The 24,800-nt window shown below is 58.7% G+C and overlaps 11 protein-coding genes across 12 annotated transcripts; 7 read left to right on the top strand and 4 right to left on the bottom strand.

Annotated features, from left to right (window-relative positions):
* Window positions 1–176: 176 nt before the first annotated feature.
* Window positions 177–1,966, top strand: SDRG_10799 (hypothetical protein). The gene is made up of 6 exons (XM_008616811.1): window positions 177–257; window positions 303–446; window positions 492–609; window positions 657–727; window positions 776–1,660; window positions 1,707–1,966. Exons 2-6 carry the CDS (start codon window positions 303–305, stop codon window positions 1,821–1,823), a joined length of 1,335 nt encoding a protein of 444 aa, XP_008615033.1. The 5' UTR covers window positions 177–257; the 3' UTR covers window positions 1,824–1,966.
* Window positions 1,967–2,702: 736 nt separating this feature from the next.
* SDRG_10798 (hypothetical protein) lies at window positions 2,703–4,001 on the top strand. Its single transcript, XM_008616810.1, has 2 exons — window positions 2,703–3,058; window positions 3,106–4,001. Exons 1-2 carry the CDS (start codon window positions 2,789–2,791, stop codon window positions 3,946–3,948), a joined length of 1,113 nt encoding a protein of 370 aa, XP_008615032.1. The 5' UTR covers window positions 2,703–2,788; the 3' UTR covers window positions 3,949–4,001.
* Window positions 4,002–6,699: 2,698 nt separating this feature from the next.
* On the bottom strand, window positions 6,700–8,255 carry SDRG_10797. Of its 2 annotated transcripts, none has more exons than XM_008616809.1 (4): window positions 7,626–8,255; window positions 7,271–7,585; window positions 7,038–7,228; window positions 6,700–6,995 (listed from the first exon to the last, which is right to left on the bottom strand). In XM_008616809.1, coding segments are annotated over exons 1-4 (873 nt in total). In that variant the 5' UTR covers window positions 7,992–8,255; the 3' UTR covers window positions 6,700–6,994. The 2 variants fall into 2 exon arrangements, with proteins under 2 accessions (XP_008615031.1, XP_008615030.1); XM_008616808.1 differs by having other exon boundaries at window positions 6,700–6,987.
* Window positions 8,256–8,279: 24 nt separating this feature from the next.
* Window positions 8,280–10,143, top strand: SDRG_10796 (hypothetical protein). The gene is made up of 5 exons (XM_008616807.1): window positions 8,280–9,110; window positions 9,161–9,475; window positions 9,537–9,679; window positions 9,729–9,791; window positions 9,841–10,143. Exons 1-5 carry the CDS (start codon window positions 8,337–8,339, stop codon window positions 10,079–10,081), a joined length of 1,536 nt encoding a protein of 511 aa, XP_008615029.1. The 5' UTR covers window positions 8,280–8,336; the 3' UTR covers window positions 10,082–10,143.
* A 195-nt stretch (window positions 10,144–10,338) lies between these two features.
* On the bottom strand, window positions 10,339–11,211 carry SDRG_10795 (hypothetical protein). The gene has a single exon (XM_008616806.1). The coding sequence runs from the start codon at window positions 11,193–11,195 to the stop codon at window positions 10,488–10,490; it is 708 nt and encodes a 235-aa protein (XP_008615028.1). The 5' UTR covers window positions 11,196–11,211; the 3' UTR covers window positions 10,339–10,487.
* An 878-nt stretch (window positions 11,212–12,089) lies between these two features.
* On the top strand, window positions 12,090–13,344 carry SDRG_10794 (hypothetical protein). Its single transcript, XM_008616805.1, has 3 exons — window positions 12,090–12,264; window positions 12,311–12,655; window positions 12,712–13,344. The coding sequence occupies exons 1-3, from the start codon at window positions 12,163–12,165 to the stop codon at window positions 13,294–13,296; spliced, it is 1,032 nt and encodes a 343-aa protein (XP_008615027.1). The 5' UTR covers window positions 12,090–12,162; the 3' UTR covers window positions 13,297–13,344.
* Window positions 13,345–13,961: 617 nt separating this feature from the next.
* Window positions 13,962–15,983, top strand: SDRG_10793 (hypothetical protein). Its single transcript, XM_008616804.1, has one exon. It carries the CDS (start codon window positions 13,980–13,982, stop codon window positions 15,750–15,752), a length of 1,773 nt encoding a protein of 590 aa, XP_008615026.1. The 5' UTR covers window positions 13,962–13,979; the 3' UTR covers window positions 15,753–15,983.
* Window positions 15,984–16,348: 365 nt separating this feature from the next.
* SDRG_10792 (hypothetical protein) lies at window positions 16,349–17,574 on the top strand. The gene is made up of 2 exons (XM_008616803.1): window positions 16,349–16,867; window positions 16,917–17,574. Exons 1-2 carry the CDS (start codon window positions 16,370–16,372, stop codon window positions 17,505–17,507), a joined length of 1,089 nt encoding a protein of 362 aa, XP_008615025.1. The 5' UTR covers window positions 16,349–16,369; the 3' UTR covers window positions 17,508–17,574.
* Window positions 17,575–18,021: 447 nt separating this feature from the next.
* SDRG_10791 (hypothetical protein) lies at window positions 18,022–19,575 on the bottom strand. Its single transcript, XM_008616802.1, has 5 exons — window positions 19,085–19,575; window positions 18,785–19,030; window positions 18,425–18,739; window positions 18,228–18,381; window positions 18,022–18,181 (listed from the first exon to the last, which is right to left on the bottom strand). Exons 1-5 carry the CDS (start codon window positions 19,487–19,489, stop codon window positions 18,105–18,107), a joined length of 1,197 nt encoding a protein of 398 aa, XP_008615024.1. The 5' UTR covers window positions 19,490–19,575; the 3' UTR covers window positions 18,022–18,104.
* A 2,130-nt stretch (window positions 19,576–21,705) lies between these two features.
* Window positions 21,706–22,890, top strand: SDRG_10790 (hypothetical protein). Its single transcript, XM_008616801.1, has one exon. It carries the CDS (start codon window positions 21,797–21,799, stop codon window positions 22,781–22,783), a length of 987 nt encoding a protein of 328 aa, XP_008615023.1. The 5' UTR covers window positions 21,706–21,796; the 3' UTR covers window positions 22,784–22,890.
* Window positions 22,891–23,370: 480 nt separating this feature from the next.
* SDRG_10789 (NADPH2:quinone reductase) lies at window positions 23,371–24,493 on the bottom strand (the record flags this gene model as incomplete). Its single annotated transcript, XM_008616800.1, has 1 exon — window positions 23,371–24,493. A coding segment is annotated over one exon (1,025 nt), but the record flags the coding sequence as incomplete, so codon positions are not given.
* Window positions 24,494–24,800: the final 307 nt, after the last annotated feature.

The raw sequence follows: 24,800 nt of genomic DNA, 5'->3' as shown, positions 1-24,800 counted from the left end.
TGCCAGAAACCGAGCTAGCGCTTGCCAGAAGCGCTCATTAGGTGGTTCCGATCCAATGGATGGAGCTGGATCGTTAGGGCTGCTATGCAACGCATGGGGACCACTGGCGTGTCATAATGCCGAGACAAACGCTGCTGTGCCACAGGTTTGGCGATCGGCGAGTGATGTGGTGTATTTGTTTTTAGAGGTTTTGCAATGTTGTGTCAACTGCATGAAGATCCGTGGTCAGTTGCGATTCCGAACGAACGATAGCGAAGGTAGAGCATGCGGAGGCATGCAGGCGCTGAGGATGCTGCTGATAGATGAGCCCCAAGATGCTCCTCATGAACCCCGGCCCGATCGCCTTCGAGTCGGAAGTGCTCACAGCCTTTGCCCACGAGGGCATCTCGCACGTCGACCCGGCCTTTCTTGAAGTCTTTGGCCAGTGCCTCGAGCAGATGCGCCACGTAAGCCGACGTCTCGCTGCTCTCGCGTGCTCATGCTGCACGTAGATCTTCTTGGCCGACGATGGTCAGCCGCTCGTTGTCGCTGGCTCCGGCACCTTGGGCTGGGACATGGTTGGTGCCAACTTGATCGAAGCCGGTGACAACGCTCTCGTCATCAACACGGGTACGCGCACGTTGTATTATCGATCACGCTTGCTCATGCTATTGCAGGCTACTTTGGCGACTCGTTTGGCACGTGCCTGGAGCGTTATGGCGCCACGGTCACGCACGTGCGCGCGCCGGTAGATGCGATCATTGTTGCATCGATCGTTATGCTTTGTGATACGTAGGTTGGCTCGCGTCCGTCCATTGACGAACTCAAGGCGGCGCTTGCGGCGACGTCGTACAAGGTCATCACGATCACGCACGTCGATACGTCGACGGGCGTCCTCTCGTGCGCGGCCGAGTACACGGCCGCAATCCGCGCTGCGCAGCCCAACGCGATCGTGGTGCTCGACGGCGTCTGCTCGCTTGGCGGCGAAGAGCTGCGCATGAAGGCGTGGGACATTGACGTCGTCTTGACGGGGTCCCAAAAGTGCATTGGCGTGCCGGCGGGCTTGAGTCTCCTCATGCTGCGCCCGCGCGCGATCAAGGCGTTTGAAGCCATTGGCTACGCCAAGGGCGCGTACTACGTCGACTGGGCGCACTGGCTTCCGATCATGAAGAACTACGAGGCGCGCCGCCCGTCGTACTTTGCGACGCCGGCCGTCAACCACTTTTACGCGCTCCAGAAGGGCTTTGAGATCCTCTTGGCCAACGGTGGCATCGAGCAGCGCTTCATTGAGCAGCGCAACATGTCGCTCGCGATCAAGGGCGCGATCAAGGCGCTCGGCTGCGGCTTTGTGCCAGCGTCCGACTGCGCCGCCAACACGCTCACGTGCGTCCGGTACCCCAAGGGCGTCGCCGGCCCCGACTTTTTGCCGAAGGTCACGGCGCGCGGCGTCTCGCTCGCCGGCGGTCTCCACAAGGACATCAAGATGGAGTACTTTCGCATCGGCCACATGGGCCAGAGCACGCGCATCATGGAGCATGCGATCCGCACGATCAACGCGATCGAAGCGGCGCTCATCGAGTGCGGCCACGCGGTCCCGACCAAGGGCCAGGCCGCGGGCGTCACCAAGTCGGCGCTCAAGGCGACGCTGCCGATGACCAAGGCGGGTCACTGGCATTTTTCGGTACACCATCGATTTCACGTAAGGCTGGTACTCATATGATGCGTAGCCGTGCTGCGGTGGCGGTCGCAAGTGCCCCGTCCCGGTCAAGTGCCAGCTCTGGACGATTGGCCTCGTCGTGGCGGCCTTTGGCGCCGGCGTCGCGCTCGCGTCGCGCCGCAAGTAGCCACTTAGTTGCCTTGTTCATTCCAGCCTCAACAACAGTGGTGTGATGAGTACACGTTGGCCCATACACTACTACTGCTTCTCGGTAGTAGCTCTCGGTAGCATATTCCAACCCGCGCAGCCGACCCGATGCGCCTTTGTCAACTTCGTGCTCACGCCAGACAGCGACGCCCGATTACTGGAAGGGCCACTCTTGTCGTTGTTGCTTGGCCACAGGATAGTGTAATCGGAACCGATCACGGTCGGCGAGGAGCGAAGGTCGCCGTGTCGCTGATGGCCGGCGTAGCAGCACGCAGTGCACACAGACGTGGTCAGCGATGACGCAATGCGCGCGGCCTCGCCAGCCTCGAAGCCACGTAGAAAGGTCGGGCGTTGTTGAAGCTGCGGAAACCGATTACGCGATCCCCGCCCACGACGTCAGCAGAACGACGCCGTCTCGGATTTTAACAGCTCGGGCACCCTTCCGCCGTAGCTACGAGTCGCCGTTGTGGGCATCATCCGCTGCTACATGGCGCCAAGTCGACGGAGTCAGAGACGCACGCGTGTCGGCGGCTGCGATGCTTCTTACGCCATCAACGGGATGTGACATCAGTGTTGAGGTGCGCGAACTTGTGCCGCATACAGCGCAGGTATTAAATTATCCACCGTTCGACTGTCAGTTTGTATAACCTTTAAAAGATTGCGCTCCGGTTACGATAGCGTACCCATTTCCATCATCAAGACGCGTGACGTGATCATACGCTCACACTTGGGGTTTGTATACATCACATTCGGGCGTCGGGGGCTGTGATTCGCGGGTTTAAAAAACCGTCGCTTCAGATCTACGAATTAGGGTCTAATTCGTGCACGCAATAAAAATGCAATTCGCAATTCCTGCACAGACATGACCCGTGTTTACGACGACGTAAGTGGGTCCTCAACGTTGGCTGCTGCAACGCAGCTGGCCCAAAGAACACAAACCGACTCATGGCTGAGACGTCCCACACACCCGGCAGCAGCAGCGAGAGCAGCGGCGACGAGCGCGCACTCGTGGCCGAGGCCAACGCCTTGACCGCGCAGCTGGCGCTCCTCCAGCGCAACCCGCGCAAGCGCAAGATTCCATGGCGCGACGTGGCCATCGCGCAGGCGAACGAGCTGCAGATGGTACTGCATGAGAACAAGCGACTGAAAGAAGCGCTCTCGGAGCACACGCGTATGGCCCACGCGCTGCAAAAGGCAATGGTCCAAGCCCAAGAGGTAGTCTGCGGACGACGACGACGAGGCCGCTCATACTACGACACTAGTTTCAGCTCGAAGAATGGAAGTGCCATCGCCTCCCGTCCGACAGCGCCCGCTGGAAGGATGGCCTGCAGAAGATGCTCGCCGAAGACCACGACCATACCAACTCGCATCTGATTCGACATGGGCTCTGCGACGCGGTCTCTGAAGTCGAGAGCACGCAGGTGCGCCGCCACGCGGATGGGTCTGTGGCCGCCATCGACAAGTTGACGCACGTCTATTTTCCGCACGAATCGATCGCGAGCCTCGCCAAGGTGTGCACAGAGCTGCTCACGACCGAGGTCGGGCGCGCAACCATCATTAGCGGTACGCAGTGGCAACGACTCCAGCCCATCGACTCGTCGCTTGTCGACGACGAAGGCATCTTGTATCTCTCGGGCGACGCCAAAGTACCCACGGGCCCGTCCCACGGACTGCACGGCCACATTGCCATCCAGCGCTTTGTCGAGCCGGCGCGCGTCGTCTTTGTCTTCCGGAGCGTGTTGGAGGACCAGCGGTACCCGCTCGAGTACGGCAACGTGCCCAAGTACGCCCACAACGAAGTCGGCTGGCTCGTCATGGAGCCCAGCCGGCGCCAGCGCGGCGTGTCGGTCAAGAGCATCGTCACGTGCACGCCCAACTTGTACACCCCGCCCATGTGCCCCTTTGCTGCGCGCGGGGCGCCCCCAATTCTCCAGCCACTCATGCGCGGCTGCGTCAACATGTATCGCCAGCCCAACCGGAGTGTGACCGAGCTCCTCGTACGCGGCCTCGTCGAGAAGAATGCCAGTTTTGATGCGGCCAACCCGCAGAGCGGCGTCTCTGGTGTCGACTTTGCGTCCCCACCCACGATCCACATAGCTATATAGACGGATCGTGTCGTCATCCATAAGTTAACACCGCGTCGTACAAATGCCTCCGACTCTTAGAAAAACGAGCTCGTATACGGCGTCGCCATCTCTGGTCGATGGTTGTCGTCGACAGAGAGCTGTCGTGCGTGCAGGATACGCGGACAGAAGACGACCAACCGCGATTGTAGTAATCATGTCCCTTGGCTTTGCAGAGAAGGGGACACGCACGTCATGCTTGGCGCTTGCGAAGCGAAAGCGAACCATATCAGCCTGCTTACACCGCTAGTGTCTTGGGCTATCCCGCCCGTCATCAACGCGATGCCGTGCACTAAGCTTAGTACGCGGCAAGGGTTCTACTTGCCACTTAGCTCAAGATTGAAGTTGCAGAGTTATGATTGGCGTTCAGTCACGATATGATTGGGTGAATTGAATGACACACCACGTAAGCTGAATCGCGCTGCAAGTCCTACGTAGGAGCAGCGAAGGTCTTACAGGGGCACCACCTGGAGCACTTGCTTGGCCCGAGACAGATAAAGACATATCAAACGAGGCATCTCGGGGCTCGTGTCTGAGAAGAAGACGACACAGCACCGTCTAAGGTAGGAAAGGGTGCCAGGATAATGCTCCTCGATGATGCTCGTTGGGTCGCGTCTGTTGGTAGCATGATCTTTTGGCGGCGACTTGGTTCGAAATTCGCCACAACATATCGCAAGACTTCGTAATACTTCGTACAGTGAGCTACCACCCCTGTTGGCAAAACGCAAGGGGCTCGGTAACGCGTGCTTGCAAGAAGTTCCGCACGTCTGTATTGCGCTACGTACCAAAGATCGTTCCTGCGCGTGATCACGTACGATTACGTTTTACCTGCATGCACGACGGCGGGTCGTTGCGTTGGCTGCCACGTCGCACACATGCTGGCCGTCTTCCAGGGCGACTTGTACGGGGTCCTTGACGATCAAGCATCGAATTGCCCGGCGATAGGAAGCAAGATCACCGATTGGACTCGTTTCACTCAAATTTGTTTCCTTCCAGTCGCATGCAGAGCGTCGGAAGAGTCGTAGAGCAAGTAGGTCCAAGGACATTGCCTAAGGACGTGCGTCAATCGACGTGTGGATCGTAATCATACACTCGACGCTCGTCGATTGCGAACGCAAGGTTGACGCGCCAACAACTACGACCCAAGAGTACGACCCCGAACCGTTCGATTTCTCAACTAAGTTCCGTCCAAACAAAGTCCATCGCAGTACTAGTACTGCGGAACCCGCCACGCTCGCATGTCGATTCATGTATCACCGCGCGGTCAAAACGACGCGCGAGATTTAACCTCCTGGATGTATTGCATCATGCCGAACCAACAAGGCCCTAGAGTCTACACTGTTGTCGTACAAGAGAGTGCGATCTTAGACCGCGCGTGTTGGCGAACGAAGTTGGACGAAGAGACGTGACTTTGTCGATTCACAGTACGCTGCGGCGCGCTTGGAGAACGTCTACCTACCATCGCGGGTTCAATGGAAGAGAAAAATTAGTTGCTTATGAATCGAAGAAGGCAACCACCTTTCAGTGCGCGTGTCCTCCCCTCTGGACGTGCCGAGCGACATCACAGCGGACGCGGATAAAATATTGAACAAGGAATATAAAAAAAGGTTCGAGTTTCTCTTCGAAGTACACCAGTACCTGGAGTTAGAGACCATCGCCATTCAGGGCCGTGTTCCTCCCACTACCAAGAGCGAGTGCTTTTCCCTGCTCTGTTATCCAGCCTGAGGCGTTGCACACTTCCTTAGAAACCTCGGACAGCGATCCATCCGGATACTGCCCAATGTTTACTCCTGGTTTGGGATGGGCGACCCCTCCACATGGCGTGGATAGATCCCTGACTACAGTGACATACCCCTTGAAGAACTCTACCCAGCCAGAAGCTTGCTGTTACAAGTTGCCGCCACGCAACCCGGTGACGATAGAGATGTAAGCATGGGTACCAATGATATTTTATGAGACCCACATCGAACCTCTCTGCCGTCACTAGTTTTATTCTACATTTTAAAAATGCTATTATCTCCTCAGAAAGCACTTCGTCGTACTGATGGTTGGTGAGAGACTGCATTGGAGACAAATTGGTGCTCGCAAAATATATATTGGGCTTTACGAAACGGTCATTCCACTCCGGCGCCGGAAACAAGACGACTTTTCCTGCTACGCTGGGAGAACTGGATTGAGCCATCTACAAAGGCAAAAAACATGGTCAGGACAAACACTAGCATGTGCGCACAATACATAAATACTCGTATTTCATATGCGATACTGTTGTAGCTCGTGCTTGGGTGCTCATCAGTTGTATCTAAGAATCAAATGTGCTCCGTTGACCACAACAAAAATTAACTAAGCTTAGCCGCATACGTCACGCCAGGTCACTGGTATTTTACACCTTTTCAAGCGGCACTACCGTTTCGATTTTATTCTGCAAAGGTATTCGTTCAACGGGGTTGCACGCCAGGAAATTCCAAGCTGCCAACCAAACTTCAGGATATCAATATGTACTTGAGATCGCGGCTCAGCGTGCGAACCTTGCCCAGGCACCACGTGCAATCTGCTGCATAGCGTCTCGACACGCTGAACACCGGTAGTGGTGCGTTCTCGTCGTTGCGCTGCGTCAATCGGCAGCCGGTGACGAAAGACTCGGTTCTTGGTCAGGCCGGCAAAGCAGCAGTGTTCCGGTATGCTGGATCCCAGTGAGACCCCTTCTTCTTCAGCCCTCTTAACAGGATCCAAAGCTGCAATAGATACTGTAGTACATTACACTCTTCGGTCCATTAACCCATGGCGGGGGGTTCGCACCCGGGGAACAGCGTCGCGAACGTCAACGCCTCGAGCGCTTCTTGGTTGCGAGTAAAGATCTGCAAAACATACTGCGAGAGACTCTGGTCCGGCGCATCGCTCTCGTCACTGCTGCTGCAGTTGTCGCCTTCCCCCGGGGCATGCCGGTGCTTGTACGGGAATTGAATGTACTCGGCCAACCGAATGAGTGTCGACGCGCCTCGTTCCGCCGGCTCCATTGTCATCCTATGCATCTGGTCAATACATATCCCTGAAGGACACAATGGCTTCCATACCACTGGCTCGAGTCGCCCGTCGAAATGGCGTGGGTGCTCGGCGCGTCGTTCCCGATCGTTCGCATCACGATCGAGACGCGGTCACCGTCCGCGTACCGCCCGATGCAATAGTTGGTGCGCATGTCGGGTATACCGGGGCAAAATGCGACAAATTGCATGTAAATCACGTCCTCATCGACGCGCTCGAGTCGCTACACAATGTGAGCCGGCCACCTTATTCATATTGTACGGACCTTCATCATAAAGCTGGGCATGACCACAGGCGTCTCGAGCTGTAAGAAATCCCAGATCGACGCGGCGGTGGCGGCAACGGGGCGTGGGGCGACCATCGCGCCCACGTGCGTAAGAAGCAGGCGGTTGAAAGCGTCTTCGTTTATGATTTCTGTTTTCCGATATGGCACTGCCACGTCGACCATGCCGTATTGCACGAACGCCGACTCGAGCTTGGCGTACTGCGCATTCAGGAGCGCCCGCATGCTCGCAGCCCGCGCGATTGGGTCCATGCTGAGCTGACACGGCACGTAGACATCGTCGCAGAGCGCCTCGACCTACAAGCCATGTCATGTCCTGCGAAGGTTTGCGGAGCACCTTTGTTTTCTTGGCAAATATCTTTTGCAGGCTTTGGGCCAAATGGAGCTGCTCTTCCAGCGCCTCCTTGAGCCGTTGGTTCTTCTGGATTGCGACTTGAGCTTCCTCGGCCTGACGCCGCGCGATGTGCTCCCACTTGGAGCCGGCGACGAGGTCGAACTTCTTGGTTTCGAGCACCGAGAGCTGCGAGGTGAGCTCCGCGACCGTCGCCTGCAGGTAGCGCATCTCGTCTGCGTGGCGCTTCCGAATGCGCTTCTTGGGCTTAATCGGCGCGTCATTCGAGAGCGGCAGAAATAGAAGGTCCTCGACGTCGCAGAGGTCGGTCGTATCGTAGAACGCGAGGTCGTCCAACTCGATGGCGTCCATCGTCGCGCTTCACAATTATGACACTGGCGGTGTTGACGCCGCCGGCGAGCCAATCATCGCCGAGAATTTCCGCTCCATACAACCTGGCCGCACCTCGGTGATGGCCGTTGATCGAGGTTGCGGCAAACCGCCACGAGCTATGCATGACATTGCACGGTGCATTCGGCTTCGTAGCGTTGTGGGCAGCGTGTGGCGCACGATATACGAGCGCAGTGGTGTCGCGCGTTGGAGGTGGCAGGTAGATGTGGTAATTGTGGCGATCACGACAAACAAGACGAATAGAACCGAGCCGATTCGCTGTTAAAAAAACGCCAGCGCATACGCGACTCGCACACCTGCAGTGACATGGACGGCGCCGACGCCCAGCTTCTCCAAGATCTGGCCGAGGTCGACTTCCTCCTTTGTCTTCCGGCACAGCGCTGCGGCGATGGCCCCTATCAGGGTGCATCGGGCTGCGGTAGCACTGTAGCATCTTGCAGCTCGACGCCGTCGAGCGTCCGAACATCGTCCTCCTCTTGCTGCTCGACGCCGTCGCTGGCACCCTCGTGCACGCCAGCGCCATCGTGCTGCTCTGCGTCATCATGCGCCCCCGTTGCACCGTCTTGCTGCGCACCCGCCCCCAAAAGCACGCGACGCGTATCCAAGCCAATGGCATCATCCGCGCGTTGCACCTCGTCGTCCGCGAGCACAACCTCGTGCAGCGACGCGGTGACGTCGTGCAGCGATACATCGAGTTGTTGTAGCAGCTCTCCGCGCGGTGCGCAAGCTGCCACGTGTTGCAGTGGGGGTGCGCCTAGCAATCTCTCAAAGAAGGAGAAGCGGCTGGCCGACCGTGCGCAGCGATGCAAGCGCGACCGCGCCAAGCTCAAGGACGAAATGGCCGACCTGAAACGAACGGTGGGCGATCTCTCGGAGCGCGTCTCGACGCTTCGGACGCTGCAGTGCATCGAGCGCGACTTTTCGACACCGGCGTCGTGGGAAGCCGCCGCGCTTGCGCAGAGTGCGCAGCACCGACAGGCGCTTCGCGACAACGAGAGCCTCCGCGCCGTTTTGTACGAGCACTTGGCGCTCGCGGACGAGCTCCAGCGCCTCATTACAAAGCGACCCCGCCTCGCTTCGGTATCTCTCGTTTCCCACGATAATGTCCCGCATCAACCGTCCCACGATAGGCGTGTGGCAGCAGTCCCGTCGAGCGCGATGCGTGGCGTCTCGAACCGAGCGAGACAGCCGCCGAGTTGCATGCGCTGGTCGACAACGAGTACGACCGACTCGAGGCCGTGCTCGTCAAGAATGGCCTCGACACCAAGAGTTCTGCGTGCGCTCCGGCGCTGCGCTGCTGCTGCGACCCGCTGAGCAACGCCAAAGCCATCGAAATGGTGCGCAGCTATGCCGTCGCCGTGCCATGGACGACGCTTGCGGACGCCGTCTGGCGTATCTGGAGCGGTGGCGTCGACTATTCCCAGCAACCCGGTGCCCTCTACCAGGTACACCAGTAGACCGTGATGTTATTTGACTGGATGATGATGATAATGATGAAATATGCAGTGCGGCGAGCTGCTCGATGCCAACGCCGCGTACGTGGCGTTTAGCGCCAACCTCTCGCCCGACGCGACCGCGCCCATCTCAGTCCAGGGCAACCTCGTCGTCAAGCGCTACGTCGAGGCCGACCGCATCGTGTTCGTGTGGCGGTACCAACGAGCAAGCGTCATTTTTCAAATGCTCATGGACGCGTGTTAGCTCCGTGGCCAGAGACGCGGGCGTGGCGACGGGCGGGGCCATTGCCGACAACGAGTGTGGCTGGTAGACTCTGCACCCTTCCGCCATTTCGTGGACAGCTCAGAGTGCGTAGGCTGCTCGTCGAACCCTCCGACACGAACGAAGCGCGCGTCAAGCTCGTGCTCACGTCCAAGCTCTCGGTCGAGCACGAGGCAATTCCAGACAGCGTCGACGACACCCTCGCAGACGCCATGACGCTGCAGTGTCATCTCAAAAGCACGACAAAGCGAGAGGTCAAGTTCATGCGTCTCTGGGCCCAGTATTTTGAGCGCACGTGGGATGCCATGGTCGCGCTCGCGGTTGCCCGCGCCTAATCCATCGAGCATGTTGGATCATTATAGGATTAATCGAAACAAGCTACGGGTATTGCAAGACATTTTGTCGATTTTAGGGTTGTAAACACTAGGTTATGCAAGTGCTCCATTTGGGGTTGGGGTTGCCGTCGCAACTCCTGCCACGACACTTGTCGACATCACCGCAGTACCTACGTCATGACGTTCGTCGCAACATGGCTTGTCTCGGCAGCGAGTAAACGCTCCGATTACCGAAAAGCCGGTCATTAGCCGCCCAGTAAACCACTGGATTACGATCAACCCGTGACGCGGTCCTGATGACCACCGCCCAAGGTCGCGCCGCGGCCATGCCTTCAGCGTTCGGAGCAGCGAGACGACAAGTTGTCCGTGTTGCGTTGCTACGACTAAGAACGTTAATACATATATACTACTTTAATTGAGGTGTCGTCGGAGCACTTGGGCCTGCGAGGCGAAGGTGCATGGCGCAGAGGCCCTGTCGCCGACACGGACGGGCGCACGAATCAACTGAACAGCGCTTGCCGCCTCCGTGCGTCGCGCAGAGGCCGCCACCGCGGTCGTTGCGCATGCAGCCGAGCACGACGCAGAGCCGCGAGCCGCCGTGGAGCGTACAAAACTGGCCGCGCTGGGCGCCTTTCTCACAGCCCTCGACGGAGCATCGCTTGCCACCGCCATGCGATCGGCAGTGGCCGCCTCCTTGGGAGCTTCGTTGGCAGTTGGGCGCTGCGCAGCGCGGGCCGCCGCCATGGGCTTTGCACAGCATCGCCGACTGGGCCGCTTTGTTGCACCCTTGGATCTTGCAGCGCTTGCCACCGCCATGCTTGATGCAAAAGTTGCCACCTTGGCTCGACCGCGGGCAGCCGTCGGCGGCGCAGCGACGCCCGCCTCCGTGCGCGATGCACAAACCGTGGGAGCGCGATCGCTTCTCGCAGCCGGTCGCTCGACAGAGGCGCCGGCTCTTGGTCGCGTCTAAATCCAGGAAGTCCAGTGGCGTCGCGGGGCCCAGAAGGTCGGCCTCGTTGATGGACTCGTCGTCGCCCGAGGTCATGTCGAGGAGCACATCGAGGGGCACTGCCGCATGCGCCGGTGGCAACAGGTGCGGAAGGAGGCGATGCATCGTGTGTTGTGGAAGCCAACAAAATAAAAATACAGGGCTACGTAAACGCGCGTGGTTGAAGCTTGCGGATAACGACGTTTGCGTTCATCACCGATCAGCGACAGCCAGTGCGGGCATGTATCACTGAGACGAGCGACCTCTCTCGCGTCGACCTTCGTGTGCGTTCGCCGGCGCTAGAGACGCGCCCGTCGATCGCGATGGACCAGCATGGAGGTCCTCGAATAACATGTTCTGCTTGATCGTCCGACCCTGCACGCTCTACGCTCTTAACCCCGACCGTGTACGCTCTACGATCTTAACCCCGACCCTGCTTCAAGAGGGTGACAATAATGTCATAGATATATCGAACCAAGCTTCTAATTTCTATTTTTAGATTCGACTTCAACACGTAATGGCGATGACGTAGTGAAGCGGACAACGCAATAGAATGACATCCAAGACGATCGGCGTCGAATATGGAGGGACTCGAGCACATGGACGCGTCGTAGCTTCCTGCATCCATGTGGCCCTTTGAGACAGCGAAGCGCATATTCGCGGCGCGAGATTAATGTCCATAGCTGCAGTCCTTTGCCTCGTCCATTGTGGAAGTCGTTCATATTTGCACTGTGTCATGGGCGACCAAGTACATGTGGTTCAACCCCCACGTGAACAGGAGACGACAATCAAGCAAGTACCTTGGCTCGGGTGCACGGTCTTCTCTTCTGGCGCACGGTGGACAGCGCTTTCTCGACCTCAGGGTTGATAGGCGAATCCCGTGGTCCAAAGATGACGCAATCCCGACTTGAACTTGAATTCGAGCGCGTGTGATTGGCTCGATCGGCGCGATCGACACTTGGCGCGCCATCTCGTGGTGGTCCATGACGGCAGCTGCCACCGGTAATTGCGATGACGTAGCGCTGCCACCCACGCAACCTCTTGGCGTCTTCACCGCTGGACGCTGGTACGTATTAGCATCTTTCGAATTACGATGAAAACCACAAGCGCCACTCTGAACCCGTCGCTGCCGCCGCCACGTCACACCGTCGTGCTTCTCTCGACCGGCGCGGCCTTTGGTTTTGCCATGAACAAGGTAATTTGGCGCGTTCGTCGACCTTCTAAGGGAATATTCAAAATAGGGCCAAGTGTACCTTCCGCTCGTCATCATGGAGCAAATGGGCTTTCAGCGGTTCACGATGATGAAGATGTTTGTCGGCGCGCTGGGCATGTCGTTTGTGTCGAAAGCAATATTTCGCATCTTGCAACCCGAGACGTTCCAGCGTATGCAAGCCAGCCGTGCAAGCAACCCGAGCACGTCGACCGTGCTCGTGCTCGGCGGCGTCCTTCTCGGTGCGGGCATGACCGTTAGCGGCTCGTGCCCCGGGTCGGTGTACGTCCAGCTCGGCGCACAGCTGCCGTCGGCGCTTGCGTGCCTCGCGGGTACTGCACTCGGCACGTTTGTCGCCGGCACCCTTCGCTTCCGCGTACGTGTCGCTTGAGTCTACCAACTCCCCAACTCATGCTTTTCTGTCTTCTGTAGATCGCGGATTGGCAAGCCGACAAGCCCAAGGTAGCGACGACAATGCCCTTTGGCCCGTTGTCGCAGGCGCTTCTCGGCCTGACGTGTCTCTCTCTGGCAACCCTTCTCGAAGTTGTTGTCCCTGAACACCTGTCCATCGAGTCGTGGCGCCCGAGCGTGGCCGGCGCGGTGGTGGGCGCGCTCCAGCTGCCCATGGCGCTTCTTCTCCACAAGTCGCTCGGCGCCTCGGCCGGCATGAAGATTGCGCTCGGCGAAGTCTCAAGCGTTGTCTGCAGCGCGATGGGCAAGTCGACAGTGTCGTGGCTGCCCCGCTTCTCGGACATATCGCAAGCGATCTTTATTCTTGGGATTCTCGCCGGGTCCTATGCTGCGACGTCGCCGGAAGCAGCTGCCGTCTACGCACCGAGCACGCTCCGCTCGATTATCGGCGGCGCGCTCATTGCGTTTGGTGCGAGCCTCGCCGGCGGGTGCACATCCGGCCACGGCCTCTCGGGCACCGCCATGCTAATGAGCTCGTCCTGGCTCGTGCTCCCGTCCATTTTTCTCGGCGGCATGTCGACGGCTGCGCTCGAGTATGTTCTCTAACTGTCATTCGTTCAAGTCCATTTCGTACAAACTACTATCCATCGTCTGCATCACATGCGTTGCCCCACATACCACTCGACTAGAGTACCAGCTCTACCTCGGCGGTGGCCAAGGTTCGACTTCGAATGGTTGTGGCCATTCACCGGCGTCGGCGATCTCGAGGCTCTTCTACATGCACGTGACTCTCTGTGACGCCATCGCGCCGTCGTGCGCGCCACGGTGCCAAAGCGTCGAAGTAATCGCGCTGGCTGGGTGCCCTACACTGTACGCTCGTGTGTGTTGCAGTGCAACGTCGCCACGGGGTGTACTGCAACGCCAAGGACATGTACTGTACGGAGCCAAGACCAGGTCGAAGTGCGACGCTGGGCCAGCATTGGGGCTTCGAGCGATGGCCGTTGAAAGCATTGGCAGCGACGGGAGCGATGTCAGCGAGGTGGGGTGGATTGTCAACTTGATCTCGAGGCTTACGGTATTTGTATTGAGGGCGTGGTTGGTAACGGAGCGCTGCTTATACTAAAATCCGCTCTAAAAATGGCACATCGCCATAATTAAGCGAGAATTGGCAAAGATGCAGCGTGCGACGCCATAATTAGCGCCGCGCGGACATGTATCCGGATAGTCAAGGACTGAATACAAAGACGTCCCGTAACGCAATTGCAAAGAGAGCCCCGAAGACCAAGGTCATGACGGACGAGGTCGGCCAGCGCATGGAGCAGCTCAAGCTGCGGCTCGCAAACCAGACCAACGGGGGCGCGCCCGGCCGACAGCCTCAAGGCCGATCGCCCATCTACGACTACAACCATGCGCGCCAGTCGCCGGCGCAACAGCAACCTCAGCAGCAGCATGCGCCACCGCGGCCGCAGCAGCCACAGCACCAGTACGTTGCGCCTCAGCAATACCAGCAACCGCCGTCACATCAGCAACACTACCGCCACCCGCCGCCGACGCACCAGCAGCAGCAGTACCACCAGGCGCCACCGAACCACCAGCACGCGCCACCGCACCATCGTCAAGCACCGCCTACGCACCAGCAGCAGTACCACCAGACGCCGCCGACGCACCAGCAGTACTACCAGCAAGAGCCGCCGTCGCAAGCACACCATGAGTACCAGCAACCGCCATCACATCAACCGGCGCACAGCCGGCAGCCACCGCCGGCGCCGCACGCAACGTCTCGGCACGCCCGACCAAATGCGACGGCGCCGCCACCGACTGTGCAAGACTTGCAACATCGGCTACGTGCCCAACGGCAGCAGCTCGAGGCCGGCAGTGGCCGCGACTCGCACCGCCACGGGCAGATGCAGCAACAGCTGCAGCCGTACCCGCAACAACCACAACAACAACAGCCCTACGCCGAACCGGCATTTGCGCCACCGCAGCGACACAAGGTCCCGTCCTCGTACGCCTCGTCGACAACGTCGTCGTCGTTCAGCGAGTACAGCGAGCCGTCGACGGTCGGCGGCCGGCAGAGCTACCGCCACGACGAGCGCAAGCGGCGGGCGTCGCTGACCAACACGGACATCTCGGAAGAGTGCGACGAAGAGTTCGATGTGCGCATGATGCCGCCGCGTCGGCGGAACGAGTACGACTTCAACTGGGAAGGCGGGTCGCTCGGCCTCGTGCTCGTCGAGGACCCAGCGAACCGGATGCCGATCGTGAAGCGCGTCTCGTCCAACGTCTCGGCGGCCGCGCGCGTCGTCAAGGAAGGCGACACGCTGCTCTACATCAACGCGAACGCGACGCGCGAGTTTAAAATGCCGGCGCTAATGGGCATGCTCAAGGACCTCAAGAAGCCGCTCATCATGCGCTTCAAGCGTGCGGGCACCGACGCGGAGGCGGTCAAGTCCGGCCCGGTCTTGCCGCCAGTGCTCGAAGGCGAGTACGAATTTTACTGGGAAGAAGGCAGCCTCGGGATGACGATGGGCGTCACGTCGGCGGAGCTGCCGTACGTCAAGCGGCTCACGGGTCGCGGGCACTCGCCGCACCTCAAGCTCGTGCATCCCGGCGACGAGCTCATCATGATCAATGACCGTGTGTGCGCCGACCTTGGGTTTGAAAAGGCCATGGAAGTCATCAAGTCGGTGCCCAAGCCCGCGACGCTGCGCTTCCGCCTCGCGCGCGCCGACGCGACGTACGACGACACGGTCTCCCAGCGAAGCTCGGTCGCCCCGCCTGCCCTCACTCTCGACGAAGCCAGCATGTACGCTGTCACGTGGAGCGACGGTCCGTTCGGGCTCACGGTCAAGGAGCTCACGACCGACAAGGGCCCCGTGCCTGTTGTGACGCGCAAGACGGGCCGGAGCACGTGTGCGGGCCTGCGCCGCGTTGCTGTCGGCGACGTCCTTGTCGAAATTGGCTCGATGAAGGCCGTGGACCTCGGCTTTGACAACACAACCAAGGTGCTGCGCAACATCGCCAAGCCCGTCATGCTGCGATTCCAAGCGGTCGCCGAGTAAAGAGCGCAGAGACTACTCGACTTCATACCCCACCCACTAGACCAAAACTCATTTTTAAGGCTACTCAACGACCCGGATGCCACCACCGATGAGCGACGCAAGCTGGATGGAGGAGGACGTAATGGAGTATAGCGCCACAACCTTCACCTTGGCAGAGTACCTCCTCGCTACGAGTACTAGTTGGTGTTCTGCTCGATTCGGACGGCGCATCTGTACTAAAATGGCACCGGTGCATGTACGAGTCGCCGTGTCGTGCTCGTGTCTCTGACTTTGCACACGTCAATGACACGGTACGGTACGTATACCTGGGTACTAGACGCCGCCTGTTCCACGCGTGTAAGCTCGATCACGTATCGCCAAAGATGACGCAACGACCATGTTAGCAGCACCAACTGTGATGAGGAGGATGTCCTGGACGACCAGGAGATGTGCGTGCGCGCGGGCATCGATCGACGGTTGGCACTATGCCACGAGGCTACTAGCAGCATGTGGATTGCGGCTGTCGTAGCATGTAGACAGGCCTTCCTGGTCATCCCGGTTGACGAAACCAAGTAGAACTGTAGTTCGATCGCGAGCGCCCACAGTGTCTATTTGGTGTCTTTTTTTTCACATCAAAAATGCACTCGCGCATTTTCAAAATGGACGCGAATTTGATGGAGTCGGATCGTCTCAAGACCGGTAGCGAGACCTCGACGTCGGTCGGTCGCCGCGTCGTGTCGGGCGTCACCGTCCTCTCGACCGGTCTCGTCTTTGGCTTTGCGATGAACAAGGCCCAAGTCTATTTGCCGTTTGTCATTATGGACCAAATGGCCTTTCAGCGCTTTACGATGATGAAGCTCTTCATGGCCGCGCTTGGCACGTCGCTCATCGCCAAGGCCATCTTCCGCATCGCGCAGCCCAGCGAGTTTGAAAAGATGCAAGCCGCGCGCGCGTCCAGCCCGAGCACCTCGACCGTCCTCGTCGTCGGTGCGACGATCCTCGGCGCGGGCATGACCATCAGCGGCTCGTGCCCCGGCACGGTGTACGTCCAGCTCGGCGCCCAGATCGCGTCGGCACCCGCGTGCTTTGGTGGCACCGTCATTGGTACTCTGTTGGCTATGATCCTCCGCGCGCCGGTACACCACCTTTCGCACTTCTTTCTTGTGCTAAGTTTACATTCTGCAGATTGCCAAGTGGGAAGCGACCCGGTCCAAGATCTCGTCGACGCTGCCGGTGAGCCCGCTCCTGCAGACGCTCCTCGGCGTGGCCTGCGTCGGGTTTTCAGTCGCCTTGGAGTTTATTGTGCGTGAGCCGGTCGCGCTCTCGGCGTGGTACCCGTGCATTGCTGGTGCAGTCGTCGGTGCGCTCCAGCTGCCGCTGGCGTTCATCGTGCGCAAGTCGCTCGGTGTCTCGGCCGCTATGAAGTATATCCTCGGCGAGGCCGTCGCCGGCCTCTCGCACGTCGTCGGCAACCCGTCGTGGCTCTCGCTCCCGCGCTCGAGCGCGGCGCTTCAAGTGCTCTTTGCACTCGGTATTGTCGGCGGGTCGCTCATCTCTGGCACGCCACTCGAAGCCGCGGGGCCGATGCCGTCGACGCTACCCTCGATCATTGGTGGCGTCATGATTGCGTTTGGTGCGAGCACTGCGTGCGGCTGCACGTCCGGCCACGGCTTCTCTGGCACGGCAATGCTCATGGCCTCGTCCTGGCTTGTCGTGCCCTTCATCTTTGCCGGTGGCATGGGCACGGCAGGCATTAAGTACTTGCTCGGCCTGTAGATCGTACTATCGATGTAGAACCTGTGTGGAACTATAATACAGTGTATATGCAACTAGTCGTTTGTCGTCCTAGCTACCGGTAATTGTAGTGGGTCGTCGATGCGTCCTCGCTGGCGGCGCCTTGGCTCCAGGAAAGCGCGCCAATTTCAGTCCGTGACGGCGTCTGATTGGCTGAAAATTTCGAACGGCTCTATTTTCTGAGCGTCAGTGTTGGCTGCCTCTGCCCGTCTATGCAGCCGCCACACACACGACCGTTCGATTTGGGTCTGCCCTCGCGCATCGCACGAGCTTCGCACCGTGTCTCTATGATCGGGGCTGGCCCTATCACTACTGAGTATACACCAGCACCCGCAGTTGGGTGATTGCCAGCTCCTTCTTGGATGCTTTCGGGCGCTTGTCGTTGCGGCAGCTCGTTGCGGCTTCAAGCCATGAGGTCGTCTCCACGGCCTTGTCTATTGAGTAAGAGCTGCTTACACTACTGCAGTCCAGACGATCGCACCATCAAGAGGACTAGTTTCCGCTGGAAAATACGCAATGACGATGCATGCTGATGTTAAATATACAATCCCTTCCTCGACCGCGCCGAGGCAGCCCCGCTTAGAGACGATTGAGGTACGAGAGGTCGATGGGATCCCGGCGGTGTCCTCGGGTCGGCACACGGCCAGGCGTCGTGCCTACGCGTCAGGTGTGAGCTTTCGTGTACAAAGCACGGGTGCGTACATTGCTGCGACACACTGGACGTGGACGAGCGCGTGTACACTTGCGCGTGCTGGGGCGTCATGCGCCGGAGTGGACGTCCGTCGTCGTTCTTCTCGGCGCACACGAGGCATTGGCGCGGCTCGCTGTTGGGGCGACAGCACTCGGCACAGGCCGTCTGCACTCGATGGTCAATGTCGTCGCTTGCAAGTATTTTGTACCTTTTTACACGTGGCGCACGTCGTTGGCGCGCCGGCGCGAAGCAGCGTGCGGCACACAAAGCACTCGGCAGGCATCGCGAGGTTCCAGTCCATTTCCTTGGCCTGGCGCAGCGACCACGAGCTTTGGGCCGACCCGAACGAGCGCTCTTCCGGTCCCGCGGGCTCGGACATTGTCGTTGAGTAGCGTTGCTTCATGATCGTCTTCAAGCTTGTAATGCGCGGTTGGGGCTCGCTGAGCTTTCGGCATTCGCGAAAGTAACGCAGCGCGGGGCTGTCTTGCACGATGGAGCTCAAATGCTCTTCGAGTAGGTGAATCTACCCATTCAGTCGGATGTGTGTTGCAACGCGGATGATGCTTACCGTGCGCATTTGCTTTGCCAAGATCATCTTGCGGACCCACGACGACAAGTGGCCGCCAAAGTCGACGTCGAGAATCACAAAAAAGTCGACGACGCCGGGCACGACGCTCTCGAGCGCCACAAAGCCCGACGTGCGAGCCGTCGCGCGGACATACCCCGGGACGCTCGGGCACGATGAGTGCTCGACGGACTGGATGCAGCGCGCCCAGCCGCGGCGGCCTTGGTCGTCGACAAACTCGTCAAAGTACTAGTTGGACAAGAGTCAGCATGGCGCCAGAAACACACACACACTGCTATATACCTCGAGCACAAAGAGATCGCGGGGACGGCAGAGCACCGGCGTTGCGTACGCGTTCCAGCGCAGACCCATGTACCGGTTCGGGTGGTTGGGCGTCCGCGGCACGAGGTTGTAGATAGGCTTGGTGCTGTCGTACCGCATCTGGTTGCAGTACTGCTCGGGCTTGTCGAGCGTCCCGAGGTAGAAGGCCGAGACGTCATCGAGCGCGCCCGGCATCGACACACGCGCCTGCGTGAGCGTCGACTTGGGCTGTCCACGGTCGCCGACGCGGTCGATGACGACGACATTGCCTTTCGCGACGAGCTTGATCGACTGCACGAGGAGGCTCATGGCGTGCGTCGCCTGGGCGCGGAAGTGCGCGCGGTCCGCGGCCGTGAGCGGGCGCGGCGTGAACTCGGGTAGCGCCATGCTTTTGTAATACTAGGGACAAACGAGGTGTGCTGACGACGACGTCGTCGTCTACCGGTACCGGTATCGGCCGTTCTTCAGTCGTGATTTGGATACTCCTCGCTTTGTCGCTGCCTAAGTTTGGGCGCGTAATTCAATCCATTTTGGCACAATATATCGGCGTATTTTAATGCAATAGTGCATACAAATGAGCTTGCGATTATCCAATATAGCGCATATTAATATACGTGCAATATGGGTGTGTTGGCCTGCAAGCCAAATACAGGCGCAGATTGCACTTTCTTGTCAGGTGACTGTCCCACGCATTTGGCGCCATAGAATCGAGATCGGAGGCAACAGTACTCGCACGGAAGAGCGCCATTGTGTCGTGTGCGCTGGCGTCAGACCCATCGCGCGCTTGGCCGCGCAACTATTAGCTGCGATCGTCGTTGGACAGTACTCGGTACCGACGGACGCGGAGGATTCGGCGGCTGCGAAATCTTCGAACGTCGAGGATGCCTCGTTGAACCTCAAGAGAACTCGGCTGCATTTGACGCACCTGTGGTGGGGAGACCTCAAATGGCTGGCTGGCGAGCAATGCCTTCAGACGTTGATGCCACGGTGTCGACATGCGATGGCTTTCATCGGGGTGGTTGTGGTGCTATTCAGCCAATCCAACGCAGCGATACGATCATCGAGCTGTTTTTATGAAGACGAAAGCACCAAGTCCTCAAGACAGAGAACAAAAGTAGCAGCGAAAGAGGGTTTTTGTGAGCGAATGAGAAGATCAGAACAGCACGAAGACGGAAGGACACTATTTGCAGCAGGTCAAGAGCGCACTGCGATTTCCAATCTCGTCTTGGGCATACCGGTAGGATGAGGTAGGATGAGCCAAACCGTAACTGGCGGGCGGATCCCAGTACCGGTAACCTCAAGGTGCTCTGTCTTCTTGTAGGCACGCAGATATTGGGAAGGAGCGTTTCCGCTTGCTACAACGGTACTGATACGTGGTGCACCAAAGCCTTTGCGCATTGCACTTCTAGCCAAGGCAACCGTGATGAAAACGCGATCCATCCCAACTTTATATGTACTAAAGTATCAATCTATCTATTTGACTACGTTCTAATTGGCGTTGATGTTCAGCAATGCTTGACATGCTTTTAACATTCAACGCCAGGAGCAAATCCAGCTTCAAGCGCAAAGCAAACTGACGCGTCTTCAGTGGTTGGCATCCTCGCGAGCCTCGATGGTGATGCAGGGTGGTATTGAACTCCACTACACGTCAGTAGAGCAGACTTGGTCGTTCTCGAGCCAGTGCGAGGGCACAATGTTGCACCGAGTACGAAGACTGGTCAAAACTTGGTCTTCCGGTCGGTTGCACGAGCTCCTCTATTGTTGCTCACATATCACAGTCTTGCACTTGTCGTGCACGAGTCGAATGGCCGGAACGATCTTCGTAGTCGCCAGCGTTCACGACGTAACGTTTTACCGCCATACAAGCTTGGTGGCACGTTGCCACTCCGCGTCTTGATGCTTATGCGTCGTCGCTCCTCCGCGTAGCGGCAACTCTATTTGTGTAGAAGCCAAAGTTCTTCAACGTTGTGGCCGTAGCGACGTGAAGACGACTACAAAAGCGTGTCCGACGTTCTGATTGTTCTGGCGGCGTTGCTTCAAACTAGTTGATCGGACCGTGGGTGCTTGGACGTGGCCGTGATGGACGCCTTCTCGTTGGCTAGCGTGCCACGTGGTAACCGTAGAGATCCTGCGGCGGTTCGTGACGCGCAAAGGAATGGAGGAGAAAAGAAATCACTTTGCGCCAAGTATGTTGCGGCCAATGATCGGTGCGCGCTTCTGCCGCGCCCTCTCTCCTATGCGCGCAGCATCTGCGGCGTTGTATCACGCCGTGTCCCTTGCTGCTTTGATTCGTATCGCGTCGTCTCGACCGTCATTTTCATCGCAGCGAGGTAATCGCTTGCTGCGACGTGCTGCTATTCGTCCGCCTTTCTTTTGCCAATCGCGCTCGGAGCGTTGGTTCGTGCTGCAAGGGTAGCGTTAACCGCCAGTGAGCGCGGACAAGCACATGGCTCGTACCACGGACCAAATCAAGAGCCAGCGCTCGGGATCCTTCAATCGCGTCGCCATACAAAACCTGTATGACTATGATTCCACGCGTGCGTAGACAGTGCACCTCTGACATGTGGGACCACATGGACTCCAGTTACAGGCTAATTACAGACGTCCTTCGAAGCGCAGCCACGGCATTGCCAACGGCAACTTCGGTAGAGGCGCTCACTTTGCCTTTCCAACACGTCGACACAGTTCATAAAGATGGGTCCGAAGAAGACGTCGCGCCCCGACTTCGCGCCGCCGTACACGGTCGGCCCGGAAGAGTACGACCGCCTCATGGCGATTGCCCAAGAGGCCCTCGTGCAGCTCATTGCGACGGCCAAGGTCCTGAGCCTCTCCCGCGGCCAAAATACGCTCAAATCTGAGAAGGAGAAGAACGGGTCTGTCTTTGAGATGGAGCACCAGCAGATGAAGGGCACGATCCAAGAGGTCATGAACTACTACATTTCGGACCGGAGCGATACTGCCAAGTTCAAGCGCACGCAGTGCTGCGCCGACACAGAGCTCGTGCTCGAGATCCACCCGCCGAGCCGGAAGAACCCGCACAAGTTCCTAGGCCTTCGCTGGAAAGCGCTTGATCAGCCGTCGCTCTTTGGCTCGTTTACGCGCTGCCGAGACCTCTGCCTCCTCGAATTCTGCACGCTCTTCCAGGACGACAATGGCCGAACGGGTTGGGCCCGCTGCGTGCACTCGATCGAACACCCGATGTGCCCCGACTTTAGCGAGTCCAACGGGTACCTTCGCTGCAGCGTGGTCAACTCGGGGCTCGTGGTGATGGAGGCCCAGCACGGCGTCGAGACGCTCGACTGTTTCATGGTCTACGACATCCAGGCCCGCGGCAAGACCTCCAAGTGGATCGGGTCGTCGTCTGTCGGTCGCCACTTCCAAGCCGCGCGCAACATGATGATGACGATCCAAACCGAGCGCCGCACGCAGGTCTTCCGCACGATCCGCGCCAACGAAGAGCAGCACAAGATGTCGATGAGTACGACGAGCTCGGATCCGGGCAACACGCCGCTGAACCTCAAGTCGGGCGCCTTCTTTGTGCCCAACACGCCCAACGGCAACGTGCTGCGGCCATCGCCGTCGGCCTCGAACGCGTCGACCGTCATGAGCACGATGGCGCGCGACCCGCCGCCGAAAGAGCCCATCATGCTCGACCTTTCGTATGTCTCGGACCTCAAGTAGAGACATCGAGAAGAAGATCGCTTAGAAGAAGACACATGCGCAGACGGCGCTGTCCCCAAAGAAATCCGTCGACCAATATATCTAATATCCAAGTTTTTGCTTCCCTCTGTAGCGAATCCTCATTTGTCAAAGGGCAAAGTCGCTTGTGCGGGTCGGATGCCACGAAACTATTCAAACGCGCGTTGTAGATACGCTCTTTGCGCCAGTGCGGGGCAGGTCCTGTCCACGCTGCAAGACACGCACCGCAACCCACCGAGATGCATGCGTGATCGAGGCGTCCAGACCCTAGCCCGCGTTACGTCAACGTCCATCCAAGTTGACGCAAAGCGCGTTGGCTGACATCCTAATAACCATCCAGAACATACTAGTCTAGTCGAATGAGTAACTCTTTTGCGCACGACCTGTGTTGCTTAAGTCCATTTCTTGCGGTCGGCAAAACTTGTGTGTTGGTGGGTTCGGGTGACTTTGTTTCAGAGTCAGCGGCGTCGCATCCATCCATCTTCGCAGGCAGTCGACCCCGTCGTCAATTGCCTGTGTCAGTCTAGCCAAGCCGCGACGACGAAGAGCAAGACGTGCCTACGCAAGCGAACGAAGAAGGTGATTGCTAGTCTCTACATTTGCAAAGTTGTGGAAGAACGAAGATAACGCGAACCACGTATATGATGTAGGATGTAAAATGCGAAGTTTAGACAATTTGAAGCATGATCTTGCCCACGTGGTCGCTCGACTCCATGAGCTGGTGCGCCGCCGTGGCCTCCGCGAGCGGAAACGTCTTGTAGATGATGGGCTTGATCTGGCGCGACTCGAGGAGCGGCCAGACCGTGGCCAGCAGCTCTTTCGCGATCTGCGCTTTGAACGCCACGTTCCGCGACCGGAGACCCGAGCCCGTGACGGTGAGTCGACGACGGAGGAACTGGGAGAGATCAATGGGCGCCGACGCCCCCCGCTGCAGCGCAATGATGACGATGCGGCCGTCGTCCGCGAGGCAGTTCATCTCGCGCGGCACGTAGTCGCCGGCCACCATGTCGAGAATGACGTCGACGCCACGCCCACCGGAAATCTCCTTGACAACCGCCGCAAAGTCCTCCGTGCGGTAGTTGATGGCGCGGTCGGCGCCGAGGGCCTCGCAGGCGCGGCACTTTTCGTCGCTGCCGGCCGTGACCCACACCGTGTGCCCGAGCTCCTTCGCGATTTGAATCGCAGTGACACCGATACCAGAGCTGCCGCCTTGCACGAGGAGCGTCTCGCCAGCACTCAATCGCCCGCGCTGAAACACGTTGCTCCAGACCGTGAAGAATGTCTCGGGCAGCGACGCGGCCTCGACCATCGAGAAGCCCTTGGGCACGGGCAGGAGCACGTCGACGGCGGCGGTTGCATACTCGGCGTAGCCACCGCCCGACAAGAGCGCGCACACACGGTCCCCAATCTGAAAGCCCTTGAGGTCCGTGGCAGGCCCCGCCGCGACGATTTCGCCGGCAATGTCAAGGCCAAGGATCTCGGAGGCGCCCGGCGGCGGCGGGTACTTGCCCTGGCGTTGGAGGATGTCGAGGCGGTTGAGGCCGGCAGCGTGGACCTTGATGAGGACCTCGCCGCTCGCAGGTGTCGGCTTCGTAGTCGGCCCCACGTTGAGGACAGTCGCGTCGCCGGGCGTCGAGATAAGGACAGCTTGCATGGTCGCCATGATGGATCGAATCGAAGAATGAACCATACCTGCCTCGTCAAACATTTGCTGATCACAGCCGATTTCGGTTGTGGTAACCGGACACTAAGATCGGATAGCGCATCCGGACAATGGAAAACAAAGTCTTCGGTCACGTTCATGACAACTCTGTGCAGACGCCACGAGCAGCCGAATGCTTTCGCTGTACGCGATCCTAAGCATGACATAATCACCAGCGTCGAAAATTCTTTCATCGGCACACAAGTGGGCAGTGTTGAAGTATCGCAAAGGAACCGACACACGATCCCGCGACGTCTCATTTCATGAGCACCAAGCGCCAAGATGGCTCTGACCTGT

This window comes from Saprolegnia diclina (genome assembly GCF_000281045.1).
Source record: "Saprolegnia diclina VS20 unplaced genomic scaffold supercont1.37, whole genome shotgun sequence".
Classification (NCBI taxonomy): Eukaryota; Oomycota; class Saprolegniomycetes; order Saprolegniales; family Saprolegniaceae; genus Saprolegnia; species Saprolegnia diclina.
Note: the sequence above shows the minus strand (reverse complement) of the source record. Positions and strands in the feature narration are given on the sequence as shown.